At 41.6% G+C, this 16,477-nt stretch overlaps 1 protein-coding gene across 1 annotated transcript; it reads right to left on the bottom strand.

The window, feature by feature from the left end:
- Positions 1–569: 569 nt before the first annotated feature.
- wscd1b (WSC domain containing 1b) lies at positions 570–14,530 on the bottom strand. Its single transcript, XM_067607349.1, has 9 exons — positions 14,345–14,530; positions 12,374–13,025; positions 7,232–7,346; positions 6,023–6,207; positions 4,082–4,203; positions 3,375–3,564; positions 2,802–2,966; positions 2,495–2,695; positions 570–1,654 (listed from the first exon to the last, which is right to left on the bottom strand). The coding sequence occupies exons 2-9, from the start codon at positions 12,762–12,764 to the stop codon at positions 1,302–1,304; spliced, it is 1,722 nt and encodes a 573-aa protein (XP_067463450.1). The 5' UTR covers positions 12,765–13,025; positions 14,345–14,530; the 3' UTR covers positions 570–1,301.
- Between the last annotated feature and the right edge of the window lie 1,947 nt (positions 14,531–16,477).

Below are 16,477 nucleotides of genomic sequence, written 5' to 3'. Positions count from 1 at the left end.
TTTGTTGTTACTAATTAACACTATTACAGACAGCTTCTCACTGATTTTTGAAGTTCCTAAATTTCCAATCTAGCTATTTCAAAAAAAAAAAAAAAAGAAATCTTGGTCACATCATCATGGAATTCAGAAAATTGTGTCATATTTGTCACACAGTATTCATGCCATCCTCTCTGCCTATGAACTACAATCAGGTACACATGCCTCAAAATGTTTAAAGCTTGTTTCATCATTGCAGTGTCATTGCATTTAACCAGCAGGTGGCACTTTTCTTTCAGGCTTTATCGGGAGTAATTAAAATGGTAGATGTACACTTGTACAGTATCTGAACAAGTGAGAGTTATTTTACTCTGATTTGTACAGTGAACATGAGTGCTTGTTTTCCTCCAGCTCAACATCGTCCTTTAAACTGGAGGTGCTCTGACAAACTGCCTCAGTGTGAAAGTCTGACAGCTAAATACACAAACCTTGTTGAGACAGTGTTATACTGCCTCACCTTGGTCCATTTAAATGAAAAGCATTTCAATTAATGCGAATGTAAACAACTTCTCTCACAATTCAAACTGAATGCGTTTAATGAAATAAAATGTTTTATTTACAGTTGAAAGCAGTTTCACTTTGATCAACATATTTCTGAGTTCATGTACAGTCATACTGGTAGAATGGAGAGTCCATACAGCCACATCTAGCAGCTTTGAGGCTTTTATCCATCGTGATTGCAAACCTGTAGCAACCAGTGGATTCACACAGAAATTCAGTATAATCTGCGTAATGCTTCTGTGGTTGTCATCTGTGTTAGTATGACTGGTAACTGTTATTAACATGGGTGTATACTAAAAACACAATATATGTACTAAAGTGAAATATTAAAGAGCCACAGAGAAAACCTCTTTAACCAAAATGAGTCCATCTTTGATTTACACCCATATTTGTGTGTCGGCTACTTTGCTAGATAATCCCAACTCTGTTGGCCAACAAATCATGTCAAATCCTCTCTGAGTACTCATCACATTTGCTGCTCTCAGAGAGGCAGTTCTGGCCCTGAAGCTTCCTCACAGACTTCTGTGTTCCCCATTGGATTTCACAATGAATTGTCATGTTTTCTCCAGTGACCTCCAGTGTGTTTCTGCGACTCTACAGCCATTCACAGTACATCAGCCTTATCAAACTGTCAGGTGGTCCACTTACATCAGCCTGTGTTCGTGTGTGTGTTCCCCACAGAGCACTTGGTGAAGAACCTCTCTTTGGCAAACCCCTGCTGAACCAATCATTTAAAGAACTACATGTATGACCTTTTCACATCATCATCTGGGGAGGTATTCTTGTGGAAGTCCGCTAAAGTTCCTGCTCTGCAGCGCCTGGTCAACAGTACCAATAAAGGAGTCAATCATCTGTCTCATGTCATGGGTAAATGGGTCAAAGGAGGGCCGCTGAGCCCCTGAGCGTTTGAAATGGCCATCCTGGTTGCTCTGGGCACAAAGCAACCTCTCTTCAGTCATTGTGATGTTCAGAAAGGCTGTGATGAGACGGAGCTGTGGGAGAAGAGCACGTTGCAGCTCCTCGTAATGCACCACCAGCAGGCGGCGTCCAAACTTCAGCCAGCTTAGAGCGTGGGATGCCCACCAGGGGGCGTAGCTGGAGACAAATTCTGGCCACTCTGCAGGTGGGAGAGGGCACAGATGAGGAACATTCAGACAACAGCTACTTTCAACCAGACATGATTTGATTTGTTAATATGACTGTTGGATCTCTGAAAGTTCAGAATGCAAAATTTCCTTCTTCACAGTGTTCAAAAGATTGATTTGTACAGTAGCCCCTAAAGACAAAACACATAAAAGCAAAAGCACAAACATTAAGAAAATGCTATGAATTGTAGTATGTGTAGTAATATTTACTACAATTTCCTTAATGTTTGTGCTTCTGCTTTTGTATTTGTTTTGTCCTTAGGTGCCACCATAGATTTGGGAACATAAGTTAAATATGTGTTTGTGATATCATTACAGGTACGGAGAGAAATGTTTCTTTGCTGTTGTAATTTGGGGGAACTGGCCCTTTAAAAAATACTGTAAACTTTTGTTGTTAAAGATTGTGTCATGTGGCTTTTTACGCTATGTCCAACATGTGATTTTCTGTGAAGGAATGACTGAAGTGCTGTTCAAGTGGACTTTTATGACTCATAAGTATGACATTTTCCAGTTTGTGCTTAACATGAAAGCTGTATTATTCCTGTGTTTGCAGACCACTTAATAGAAAACCTCTCAGACATCACATGAACTATATGCTATTGACGATGGTTAAAGCTGTAATACTGAAGAGTGCGGTCTTCACTGTAAATGTGAAACGGCTTCATGATGTACTCACAGTCACAATCACTGAATGCCCTCTGGCCTACTGTTATCACATCAACAACATAACATTATGCAGCAGTAACTATAGTATCTTTCAGCAGAGCCAGATCCACTCAGCCATCATGTCTTTATGGGTGGGACTGTGTTACCTTTGCTTTTCCACTGTGCATCTGTGGCGTGTCCTAAATGTCCGGCGCACTTGCGGTTGAATTCAGCCATGAGAGACCGATAAGGGTTTCGAATCAGCAGGATGGCAGAATCAAACATCTCAATCTCTTTCTGACCACTCTCATGGGTCTTAATACAGATGCTGCGGCCACTCTTCCAGTAGTCCTTCTCTCCTTTGAAACCTGGTATAGATGAATAAATGAATTGATAATGGTCAGCTGCAAGGCAATATCTCACTGAGCACTCACTCAAAAGCTCGTTTGAACAGTGAGGCGGTGCCATCCCCACCTCTGTTGTACAGTGTGCCGTCGAAATAGAAGCTGCCAGTGTAGTAGCCAGTCACAAGCTCGATCAGGTGCCGCACCCAGGTGTTGCCTGCACCAGGAAAACTAGAAAGAGCCACCAGGGAGCTGGATCTCTGAGGCAAAAACATCCTCTCTTTGCACCTGGAATCTAGAAGGACAGAGTTGTTGTAGTCAATTTTATTTACAAAATAAAGCAGAACTGCACCAGGTCAGAATATATCAAAAAGTGAGGAGGCATAGAGCTCAAAACACAATATTCACCGACACAGTCAGGGAATAATAGACTGCTTTTTTCTGAGGTTATTTTTACAGGCCATTTTACAGGAGGAAAGAGAGGCTGGAACTTTAACTGCTGTGTGTGATCCATAAAAATTACAGACATGGCAGAATGGAACAGGATTAAAATGCAGACACGGTCTGCTAATTACTACATTGTCCCATCTCCCTCTCTTAAACCAATCTGCAAGAGGCTTTACATGACTAGAGTTTGGTTTTAAACACGACCCTGTCACATGCAGATGATTGACACAGTGTTGTACTCAAACAAATATCTCACCAAGGACAGGTGTGTGATACACCTGGTAGTAGTCATGCTCAGTGGGAGCTGTGGGTGTGGAGGTGCTGGTGCGGTTCAGACCAGTGTTCCCCACACACTGCTGGTTTTCAGACTGCTGGTTGATACTGAAGAGAGAGGACGTCCACGTACAGAAACAGTGCGGCTTCTTGAACACAGCCAGCAGGAGCTCCTACAAACCAAAAGCACACAGAGTTCAACATGAGAGTCTGCATCACATCACCACTCCACGCTTTGTTTTTGTTCATTATTTTCTCAGTTACAGAAGGTCAAAATGCTCCACGTCAAAGCACTAGGACAGACACTGTAGTGAATTTCTCTGGAGAAGTTATTCATCATCACACAGTCAGATATACATGCATACAATGAGAATAAATCAAATTGCAGACACAACCAGATGACATGCAGTATTTATACAAGACATTTCTGATTTTGGAGGAGACACAGCTGCATGCAGTCACAACCCAGTGCAGGATCTAGACTATATCCTTCTCATTAGAGGCACATTAAACCTTAAGTATTCAGCAAAATCCAAAGATCTCTGTGCTCCTGTGTGATCTCCTCAGAGCAGAGACGGTTCTCTGAGCTATAGAGTCTCTCCTGGGAGTGAAGAGCCGCTGGTACACTACAGAGAGCTTTGTGCAATCAATTGATCATCAGGTCTCTGATTTCAGGGAACTAATTCAAACCTTGTCTGTGCAGGTCTCGATGCAGGACTGTGTAGTGAGGTTGGGCTGTAAAGAGTCCACGGGGAAGGTGCCGATGATGTTCTTCGGCAACTTGAAGCAACCGCGGTAATGAACATTTCTGACTGGGAGGAGAAAAATACACATGGATATAACAAACAATAGCCTATAGGCTGCACACACTGCACTGCATACTAGTGGCAGACTAAAAAAAATGTATTTGATAAGTTTCACCTCCATCGACCAGCGACTGGGCATATAAAGGGCTTACTGATAAATAAATGGACAGATTTTCAAAAAGTGTTATTTGGAATCAGTATTGAATTTAAATGACCATTTATTCAAAGTGTTTCTGCCTTGATTATATCCCTATATTTGACTTGAATCATGGTATTATAAATCATTTACCATTCAGCTGCAAATCTCTGGAGATGTTGAGTCTTCCAACCAAAAATATTAATTATCTATATGATATCAAATATTTGACTTTGATGACAACATCCAAAGAATGCGTTTTGGTTTGACTGATACACAGTTGTAATAGTTGGGTATATGCTGACATGTTTCTTTCATATCTTGTTCTTTTAAATGAAATGTACAGTATCGTAAATCATGGAGCAGATATGTCAGATAGTAATAATGCGACTACAGTGTAAGAATTCATGTCAAGTTGTCTGTGCTCTACAGTTTCCTCCTCATAGAATATTCTCCACTGAGGAAATCTTCAACAAATGTCATCAATCAAGTTTAAAGCTGTGCTAAGCATGATTTTATGCAAAACCGCACCTGTTTTATCAGCCGAAATCATGAAGTGGGACAACAACAAAGCAGAGTCCCATCACTCATTTGAATGACTCGACTCATCTGCTTTGCCCAAATTATTTTACATTATGAACAAGAAAATCCTTTTGCCACAAGTGAAGTAATGAAGTGAAATACAACAAAGCAAAGATTGTTAAAAGATAGGGCTGGTGATTTTCTATATTTCTAAACAAATCCAATGAAAAGACAAAATCATTGTGTCCATCTCTCAGTATTTTCTACTTCCCTCACACGTCTGTGACACTGAGCTCCAAGCCCACTGATTCCTACTGAAGACAAAATCTATGTTATTAAAATAATAATAATAGAAGAACGAGTCACAAAAATGTATTGTAAATTTTTCAGAGAGGCTCCTTAATTAACTTAAACATCATACAAGTTTGAATAGTGCATTTGTTGGGGACTATTTTCAGCTGTGTATTAATACACATTTAGTGCCTTAAGGACAGGATAAAGGTGCTGCACGATTTGTTTCTGTTTTTCTCATCACATTTTCTCATTACATCAACTACATTTTCATATGACAAAACAGAATAATAAACATCTAAATCACAGTAATCAAAACTCTGTAAAATAAGCAGTTATGATGCAGCTATACTGCTGACAACAGCTCACGGTTACCGGTTATCATCGTTACACATCACTCTTTCCAGAACGTGAGTGTTAAAGGTGCACAGCAATCAGAAACAACGACAGTCAGAGCAGTGATGGAAAGATTTGTCACTTTAAACGGAGGTCCAAGACATGCTGATACATCTCAGCTCTCAACACATTCTGAGATGACTAAAAGACATAAAATTAGAGTGTAGATGAAAGCTGCTTGGCTTACAGCTTTTCATGGAGACGGGAAGATGGCTGTCTCTCACCTGAATGCTTATCTCTAAAGATATTGAATGCTACAAGCGACTAAGATTGAAAAACAGAATCAGTGCATAATGTCATGTCTGTGCTTTTATCCTTGAAAATCTAGCTAATTTTACCTTTGAACAGAACAAAAAAAATGCATATTTATTCAAAAGTTCAGTTATTTTTTCGTTCATCTGTGAAGTCACCCACTGTGCAGCTCGTGCAAAGAACAAATAGAAACTGTCCTGTGTGTTCCCTGAGGGGAAGTTGACTCACATTTTCTGTGACCTGGCAGCTGCTCCTCCACCTTGTAAATGGAGAGACGGCCCACACCGCCACAGGGGGACCCCCTCTCACCCCGACACACCAGACTACAATCCTCCTCAGGAGCCCGCGGGCTACTGATCCGGTTCCCGCAGTGGCATTCAGCTCCATACTCCAGGCCTGCAAACTGGTACCCACTAACCACACACACACACACACACACACACACATCAATAGTCACACAGTTATCAATCCATAACCTCAAGCTATTGCCCTCAGGCTAAGCCATCCCACAGGACATTAGTTAACATTTCAAACTTATCATTTAACTCAAACTTCCCAGCATCATATCTGCAGTATGGTACGTCCCCTGTGATATTTGTCAGTACTTCTCCCTTCTGCACTCATCTGACCGTGTAATGCCTTTTTCCAGCTGAACTCCGGTCACCTCTGATCTGTGCTTTACATATCAAGGCTGTTATGACTCATCCCGCCTCCTCCATCTTTATCCACCCATATAAGGAAAGACAGAGACCTCATCAAAATTGACCTTTTCATATATGTCCTTTGAAGCTTCCCCATAAATTGTCTTGACTTTTTACTTTTTGCTCATCGCGGTAATTGGCCTGCTCAGGTAACGAGCACGAGTGCTCTCTATGTGGATGGGGGTTGGTGGTGGGAGGGGGGCTCGGTGGGCTTGAGATGTGAGCACTAACTCTAAGTCTGACCGTATCCATATGTCTTCTGCTGTTCTGTTTCAGCAGGGCTACACTACTTCCTTAAGATATTAAAAGGAATAATTCAAGGAGGTCATTCCTTGAGTTTGCTTTGAAAAATCCACCTACCTATCCACATTTTCAATGCTGCAATGCTGCACAGTCAGCTCACTCTGACCCAATCACAAGATTTTCACACCATGGCCACAGGAACGTACATACCTCACCACCAATTTATTCACCAACTGCTGTCAGCTCATTAAGCTTTCTCACACATACACACCTCCCTCCTTCCTTCTTCTGCAACAGATCAAGCCTTCTGTCCTGGCCTGCTCCTCACTCTCCCCTCTCTCACCCCCTCATCTTTTACTGTCATCCAGCCACCTGGCTCTGCGCTGGCTCGAAACACAGGAGGCATTCATGGAGGAGACTGAGATCCAAAGCATTTACTCAAACAGCAGGCCTTCTGTGGTCCCTTCACAGGAGCCCGCCGCGAATGCATTACCTTTCTGAGCAGGTGTCTTGACACAGAGAACTGGTCATTTTGCGCAGGTCATAAAGCATGGTTCCTCCCAGGGCTCGATCACTGGCATTGTGCAGGAAGCAACCGATGTAGGTTCCTGCATGTGTCAAAAAACAAAAAACAAAAAAACAGAGACAAAAATCATTCAGACTGAAAAATTCCCTCACTCAGCAAGTCTAACAAAACATTTTGGGCTGAAATAATTTGTCAGTTAATCGATTAGTGGATCTATGAACAAATTAACTGACAACAATTAAGACAATAAATTATGCATTTGAGTATTTGTCAAGTAAATATACTAAACATTCTGTTTCCAGCAACTCAAATGTGAGGACTTGCTGCTTTTCCTTTGTTTTATATGATTATAAATGGAATATCTTTGTGTTTTGGATTGTTAATTGGACAAAACACACAATCTGAAGCTGTCATGTTGGGTTCTGGGAAATAGTGATGAGAATTTATTCTGACATTTTATTGACTACACTACTGATCAATAAAAAAAATCCAATTGACAGATAAATGAAAAGAATCAATAGTTGAAGCCATAATAACATGAATTAAATTAAATATGAAGATGATTACTCGGGTTTTTAGGTTTAATCATTGTTTCACAAAATAAAATAAAAATAGACATCTGCTTTGTTCAGTGTTAAACACCGAAATTCAAACATTGCATTCCCACAATTAGCCATAAATGGATGTTGACAGACTCCTCGTTAACTTGATTTGGACATAAACCAGACTTCCTCTGTCTTTAGTCTGGCACTGGCAATGTCCTCTATGCCTGCCAATGCAGTCTTTGCGTCAGCAGTTACTCACAGTATTGTGAGCCATAATATCCAACTAATTTATAACAAGACCTAATTTATCATCCAATATAAATTCTTCTTATTCCTGTAGTACTGTGAACCTATTTACTTGCACTAGAATAAAAATCACCCCTGCAGAAAGAAGGCTATAAGACATAATAGGCTACGACAGACTATTATGATGTGCTGACAAGATTAAGGCTCCATATAAAATGTCATCCAAATTCAGTCTTTGATGTTATCCTTGTATTTGCTACATTGCTACATCAAACTCAGCTCAGCTAACACATAAAAGTCTTCTTTATAAATATCAGTCTCTGTGTGGAGAGAAGCATATGAATTTCTTTTGTATGCAGACTTCATTTACATCTCGCCCCTTGGGTCTGAGGCCGTTATATTTTTGAGGTTATATGCTACATGTTTTTACTAATTCCTGACCATACAGTTGTGAACAGATTATAGTCTATCTATTGGTGTATGGGGTACATGCAGATAATTCCTCATTGTTGGCTTTTAGGTTTATTTTAGAATCCCTTGTATCAATCTGTATTCATAGATGTTTTAAAGGCTTCAAGGACACTGAGGATTTCGTTTTTTCTGTTTACTACCAGCATAATGGTCAAAGGGAGGATTTAAAAAGTGTTGGAGGAGAAGCATGCTCTTAGAATTGAAGAGATGTGGCAGTAAGGTGCACAGACAAGATGGAAGCAAGCCATGGACCGTGAAATCTCTGGCAGGCCCAGCATCACCATATCGAATTTGATTCAATCAGTCCGCAATGTCCTCTGAAGCCCATCCAGCCTGTTGTGCTGGGGCGAGGCTGAGTCACCAGCTGCCTGTGCCTTAAGAGACAAATGCTGGAGAACACCAGCAGCTACTGCTTGAAAGCACTAAGAGACAGGCGCTGCCAAAGTCCGAGGCAGGAACCATCTCAAGAGGCATCACCCCAGGTGAGCCCCCTACCTCCCTCACCCACCCAGCGGGGCAGGTCATTGCTTTAATCAAAGTGAAGGAGGCCCCAGGCAGCTGCAGCTGGGGTTAATGGAGGGAAGCAGCCCAAATTCCCAGACATCATAGAAATGACTGCACTCAGGTCTGACACTGTGCCACTTTCTTAAACACTAAGACAGATGGCTGCACTGGAGCTGATTCTTCCCTGCAGGATTGGATGGAGAAGCCAATGACAGGATGACCAAGTATGAGGACATATGCCACTACCACAGGCAGCAGTGTGTGTGTCCATTAAAGTGGGCTGAGGAGGGTCTCTCTGCTGGCTGGGTCTATAATATCCTCACTGTCACTGATGTGAGGAGGGTCATCCAAACCACAGCAGAGGGGCTTTAACACGTGGTGTGCTGACCAAAGCCAGGGTCAGAGAGGATCATCTCAACAGGGCGTCTAACACTGAAAAACCCAAAATACCCAGCGACTGCGTGAGACTCCTAAATCCATCAGCATATATATGTACAATAAGATCACCTGCATGTCTCTTGAATTTTGCAGGAGAATCAACACAAACTTCATAAAAATCAAATATCGAGACACAGAGAATTTGGCTCCTGCTGTGAAAACCCCTGTAAAATTTCTTACTTCTGATCCCTCTGCACATCTCTGGCCGTGTAATACTTCTGATATGTACTTTACATATCAAGGAATTTGTGACTCATCCCTGCGAGGCACAAAATTTCCAGCAGCAGACACCAAGTATTATGCATCTTCCACTTTTATTATAAAATGTTTGAATAGATAGGTCTCCTGAATCTATGAATATCTGAGACTTGAAAAGCATGTGCAAACTTTTTCATCCAGTCGTGTAATGTTATTACTGCTTTGTGCAGTGTGTCATATTAGTCAGTTAACAAAGATGGAATAAAGATCAAATAGGGACAAAAATAAAAAAATAATACACCTAAAGATATTATAATTCAAACATCGGCTTTTGATTTGAACTGCAGGCCTTAAATCTTGCAGATTATATGATGTGCTATTTTTCTTTCTTTTCCTTATTTTTCAATACTTTCCATAGAGCCTGACAGATACATGACCAGAGACATCATCTGTGAGATTTGGATAACAAGTTTGTGTTGGATGGATAAAAGTTTAAAATGATTGTAAAACTTGGCTGAACAGCTTATTATAGTCCTGATTTAGAATTTTATCATTTGTATTTGACTCACAGAGACTACAAACACTTTACCAGTATCCTCTTAATTTCCCTGCCCTGATGCCTTTCTTTTTAGAAAGACACCAGGGATGATATCTGACATTGGTGTAATTGAGGCTGCAGCTAATGATTATTTTCATTATTGATCAATGTGTTTTTGGGAAACGCGCTTATTCACTTTCTTGATGAGAGTTGGATGAGAACATTGATACCCCTGTCATGCCTATAGTGCAGATAGTGACCCTTGCTTTTTTCTTGAAACCTTCAGCCAGTTACTCCTCCAGGACATGTGGCAAAATAGACCTGGGTAATTTAATTCTATGTCCTGGGTAATACTTTAAAAAGAACCTTTGCCAGATGGCAGTTACTAAAACTGATCTCATTCCTGCCTCTAACATTTTTCATCTGTATCACACTACTTAGTGACTGAGCAGTTATGTAGTGTCTGTTTAAAAAAGGATTAAGAGCTCTTGCAGGATGCTTTTCAAGAATGAGCTGGAAGAACAAATGTTCCACTGGAGATAATTCCATTGTATTCATCATTTCAACAAAATGGCAAAAGCTCTGACAGGCACCGTTAAACAATAGAGTAATCAAGGATATCTTCAAGCACTCATGTAATGGCGAAGGCTTCTTAGCACAATGCAAGTAAGGAATCTTATCATTTTTATCTTCATAATTGCTTATTTATTTTCTAGAAGCTACTTTGGTGCCTGTCTTTTCCCTCTCTGGTTTTGAGAGGATCAGTGAGCACAATCCCTCATCTACAAGATCTGAAGCACCCACACGTAAAATGTCATATAAATGTATAATGAAGCTCTTCTAAATGTTTTAAGGTCATGATTATCTGTTCATGAATGTACAATGAAGCCTGTTGTGAGCGTGCTATGTGAGCCCTGTGCAGAGAGTGCATTACCTCGGCTCCAGGCCAACCGAGCTAAAAAAAATAAATCACAAAATAGAAAATAAACTTGTAGATTTGTTCCTTCATATATTATTCACCAGGAAAACCGCTGTCTCAGTCAACAAGTCCTCACTAGGATATTTCAATCTCACACATCCTCCCTTCCGCTGCTCTATTTCAGATAGCAGGATATAGTGTTATAGTTGAGAGAGCTTCAAAGACAACAGAGGTACACAACCTTGGCTGCAGACGGTTAATGATTGGCAAAACCACATTAGCTGTTGTGATGAGGCCACACAACCACCAGTCAGCTATACTGGCGGTCCATGAGTATTAAAAAATAAGACAGTAGTTTGTGGTAAAGAATAATATTCATTTTGTATTCACAAAATGCTGCTCAGCTAGTTAAAAATAGTATCCGGTTGGCTTAGCTATCACTTTCATTTTGTTAGCACCTCACTTGCACACTAATTAATGTAATGAGGGCAAGCAGTGGCCAATGGTCACATGTTAACATTAACACTGGTTGCCTGGCTTCTTCTGCCTGCTGGCTAGTTAGCTGTTGAGAGTCTTATGAGGCTACAAGTCAGAGTCTTTAAAGGTGAAATCCACTGATATTTCACATCAGCATGTGTTTTCAGGTGTTGGGGAGTATACTTCATGTGTGAATAAAGTAGTATAAAGCCTTCTGTGGCTCCAGAGGGAGCTGCATGAAAGCTGATAAATTGCCTCAAGTGATGTCACTTGAGTCAGTGTCAGTTGGGGCTGAACACTAAAACTCTGAAAATGAAAACAATCGAGGGGTGTGGAGTTAGAAACAAGTGAGGTTACCAGACATCTGTAGCCCACTCCACATCTCTGCTAGAGGCTAGCAGCTCCAGGCTATAATAGCAACTACTGCACACCTGCATCTCTGAACTGTCAGCGGTTGAGTTGCATTGAGTGTTGTGTGCTGAGTGTTGTGCGGAGTTATTGTATTGTATTGTTTTGACAAGGAAGAGGAATGTCTGGGAAATAATAAATAAAGCATATAATCTCTGGTTCGTCAATTTTGATCCTCTTTTTTACTCTCCATTGTGAGTCCTACAGTGTTACAGGAGAGCAAAACCAAATCAGTGTAGTAATCTTTTAGAGATGAAACTTGGACTCAATGTACAAAACAAATCCAATTTTGTAAACCATTACAATTTAGTAACTATTACATTTGTATTCATAGAAACAGCTGCTAGGTCTGTATAGTTACTTACCTTTGAGTCTGCTGCTCCTGTGGGGAGAAACTCTCTGCTCTGGACTCTCTGGCAGTAGACTGTGAAACCAGCGGTGATGCAAGTGTTGGACCCCCAGGCTTCGTGAAGCAGGCCAGTGTCGCCCTGCCTTGGCTCCCCCTCCGGACACAGACTGAACGGTGGCCCATCTGGAGCGTGCCCTCACGCCCAGGCCTGCAGCCCTGAGGACGGTAGGAGGTGCTGCGAGGGACAGCAGGGGCGGCAGGCCTGCAAGGTTTGGCTGGGCTACTCTGATGCTGGAGCGCTGCAGGAGCAGGATGCTGCCTGCCATAAGATAGGCAATACCCAGACAGAGCAGCAGCATCTGAGCCCGCTTCAAGAAGCAGTGCAGTCTGTAGAGGGGAGCCACCATTCCCACACCGGTTGCCGTCTCTCACCTCAGTGGAAGGCCATTTCATGGATTAGGAATGAGAAAATGGATCTGTAACCTACTTACAACTTCAAAATCTTGGAAAGACCTGCAGCATCTGGCAACGGTGTAGACATTTGGTCTTGGTCCTTCATTGCCACAGAGCCCAATAGCAGCAGTGGAACAATGGATGTGTTTACAACAGAGAGGGATTTAATATCCAAGGCTGTGGTCACTGACTCCAGGATGATCCTCGGGGAAAAGCTGAGGCACACACACACAAAAAAAAACATAAACAGCTGGATTTAAAGCAAAAGTGTATTTCTCTGTATGTGGGCACAATCAAAGGGAAAATATGTGCCTGGTGGATTAGATGCACAGCCCATGTTGACATATGGGCTTGTGTTTCTGTCTTGCAGCATCTTACAACACATCCCTTGGTGTCTGCTGCTTGGTTGCTTTCTTTCCTGTCATTTGTTTTTAATTCAAAACCCTGCCTGAAGTTGTGTTCTGCAATTCCTGTTTTTATCAGTGTGTTGAGATTGTGCTATTCTACCACATAAAAATAAAATCAGCCTTTTGAAAACAAGAAAATTAGGATATTACACCAATCTTTAATAATGTGGCTTTTAAGCTGGGTTTTCTATCAATGCAGATTCCAGCATTGTTAGATAATATTTATCTTAACACCGGCAGCTTCACAATCTAAGTCTCAGTTATCAGAGGGAAATGACATCATGTGATAAAAAACTGTCTGGAGAGCGCATTAGGAGTGCTTATGAAATAGGGATTATCATAGCAGTATGCAGACCATCTCTGGCCTCATCTGTAGAGAGATGAATAAGTGATGAGTACAAAAAACATGCAGCGATGAGATGTTAACTGCTGAAGATTTCTGAGTAATTATTATGTCAAACACACTAGTATTCATTGTTTCATCAAGCCTGATACTTTGATGAGAGGAGCAGTGAAGTGCACCTCTGACCTGCTCTTGTGTGTTTTTGCCTGTGTTTTCTGTCATTATGGTCACTTGCTCGTCACCTTCTTTGACACAGCTGATTGTACGTGCAGCCCATAGAGATTCCCATATAACACCAGCTAGGAGTGTAAACGCAACAATACAGTCTCCCCTCCTTCTCATCTGATGATATCCATTAATGCCTCGTCGTCTCAGTGGCCGTCACACACCGTCATGCCCTTCAGCTCTACTTTTCATCTCAGGCCTCTTGTGGACTATCTTGTGCAGTCACACTCACTGTAGCCTCAAACCCCCTCCAAAAAAGTAGGGGTGCGGTGCTCCCGAGGATAGAAGCAACAGTTTGTACAATGATCAAGTCCGAGTGCCCAAGTTATGTTCAACTGCACATTTGTACGCATAAAATAACTCACTATCATGCAAGAAATGATTCTAAAATACCCATGTCTGATTTGATTCAGAGTGGATGGGAGGTTGAAAGAGAAATGAATAAACAGCGAGAGTAAACACGCATCACCTATTTAAGAATCCGAGGTCTTCCATCTTAAAAACCCTCTCACTGTGCCTCCACCATTTACAGTAGAGGATATTTGAACATGCGGCTTACCTTCAACAGTGGAGTATTACGCACTGCATCCTTGTATCATGCGATCACTTATCAGTTTATGGCCGTTATGATCGCTGTTTCCCCCGCTTATTGTCCACTGAAGGTCCCCTCAGCTCTCCAGCATTTCCCAGAGCTGGTGTTATATAAGCTCTCTCTCTCTCTCTCTCTCTCTCTCTCTCTCTCTCTCTCTCTCTCTTTCTCTCTCTTTCTCTCTCCCTCTCAGCAGCCAGTGCTGCTCTCCGTCGCTCTGAAAGGCTGGCACGGCGATATAAAGCACAGGCAGTGTGTGTGTGTGTGTGTGTGTGTGTGTTTTGTGTGTGTGTGTGTGTGTGTGTGTGTGTGTGTGTGTGTGTGTGTGTGTGTGTGTGTGTGTGTGTGTTGGTGAAAGAGGAGGTGATGGGGAGGAGGAGGAGGGGTAGCAGTCTCATTTGCATTGGTGATTTAAACGCGTCACAGCTCCTCCACTGTGCAAACGGGTGAATCGTGTCCAGCAGTCCACAGCTCGCACTGCAGGGGGGCCGTATAATAAACAGCTTCACTGTATATACTGTAGCCTATCTTCTGACACCGAGCGTCATATCCAGCGTGTCTTTTATCGCCGCGCACCCTGTGTTGGACCACGATCTCCCTCGTGAATCACTGAAGAGAGAGACAGTTCACTGACACTACACTGAGTTTCCGGGGGGGAACATATACTGTATACTATTTGAAGGACATTTGGCTTTGTGCGGGTTTAGTAAGACCAAAGAATGAGAGCAAATGGGATCCACCAAGGTTGTTTTTCTCATTATAATCGAGAGCAAGGACCGGGCAAAATGAAAGAAAAAAGACTCGGAAGACATTTATTTCGCAGTTATATCTCTAAAGTCCCATCATGACTAAAGATCCTGATAGTAGTTGATAGTTCAGAGATCCACAAGTCAAATAATTTGTCTCATTGACCAATTTCTTGTGCTAATTGATAGTTATTACATTGTTGCACGTTAGTTTAGTTGAAGTAATAACTACTAAATGAATGGACTTTGCCATGGATGACACGTCCCTGCCTTTCAGCACCATGGACAGCTCTCCTGCGCGCTCCTGGATGGACATGGATAATTAGCTCATAGCAAAGCGCTTTGTCATGGCTGATTGACCTTCACACTAAGGCCTTCACAGACCGTGTAAATCCTGGATACAAGTGCTGGTGTGTTCAAGACTGCAGAGGTCCAAAATATATGCATCTCCAGTCTTTTAATTTAGTCCGGAGTCTTAAAATGTTAATCTGCTGTGGAGTCCCCAAATGTTAAAAAGTTATGTTTCATAAAACATCAGAAGAAATCTGGGAGTGCTTTGAAACGACTTCACGCTTTTTTCTTAATCAAGTGGTTTGAAGAATTTTCTAAACGTCTCGAAGATGGGATGTTGTAGGGGAAATGATCCACATTTCAAGATATACAGTAAGGATATGCTACTCATTTTTTCAGCCTCGTTTTTTTTGTTGTGATTCTTCTCCCCACGCTCACAAATCTCATCTTCCATCTTATGAGGACTTGAGGATGTCCAAGTACTCTTACATATTATAAGATAAGTGGTTCACTACCAGATGCATACAAGTGGTTTGTGATAATCCATAAAATAATCATCCTGCTATTACAACTGTACTATACAAGTTTCTCAAAACTCACCTTTTTAGAACTGCTGTTAATATCCTGTGCTGCATTGTGCCTTTAGAGTGTTTTTAGTTATCAAGGATCTTTTTTTAACTTTCTAAGTGTTCTATGGAGAAATGCTGAGACCATAAAGCAGCTCAGAAGAGACTGCTGAAAAGCTGAGAGGAGGTGGAGAAAATCAAAACTGCACATTGACCGGGACATTTTCAAAAACACCCTCAGGAACTACAACAGAAGCTAATTGAAACAGGCCAGAAAATAATTCTTCTCAACTCTTATCGACACCCACAAAAACGATCCAAAACACCTTTTCTCAACCATTGATGAACTCATTAGCCCCTCCCCTGCTGTTTCTTCTGATACTTTCTCAATCGCCAAATGCAATGAATTTGTATCATTTTTAACGACAAAATTACTAACTTTACTGCTAACTATGACATTCCTCCACTACTGTGCGCTAGGGGTTTCAAGCATTTCTCCA

This window comes from Thunnus thynnus, chromosome 13, assembly GCF_963924715.1.
Source record: "Thunnus thynnus chromosome 13, fThuThy2.1, whole genome shotgun sequence".
NCBI classification, from domain to species: domain Eukaryota; kingdom Metazoa; phylum Chordata; class Actinopteri; order Scombriformes; family Scombridae; genus Thunnus; species Thunnus thynnus.
This window is presented reverse-complemented; position numbering and strand designations above follow the sequence as displayed.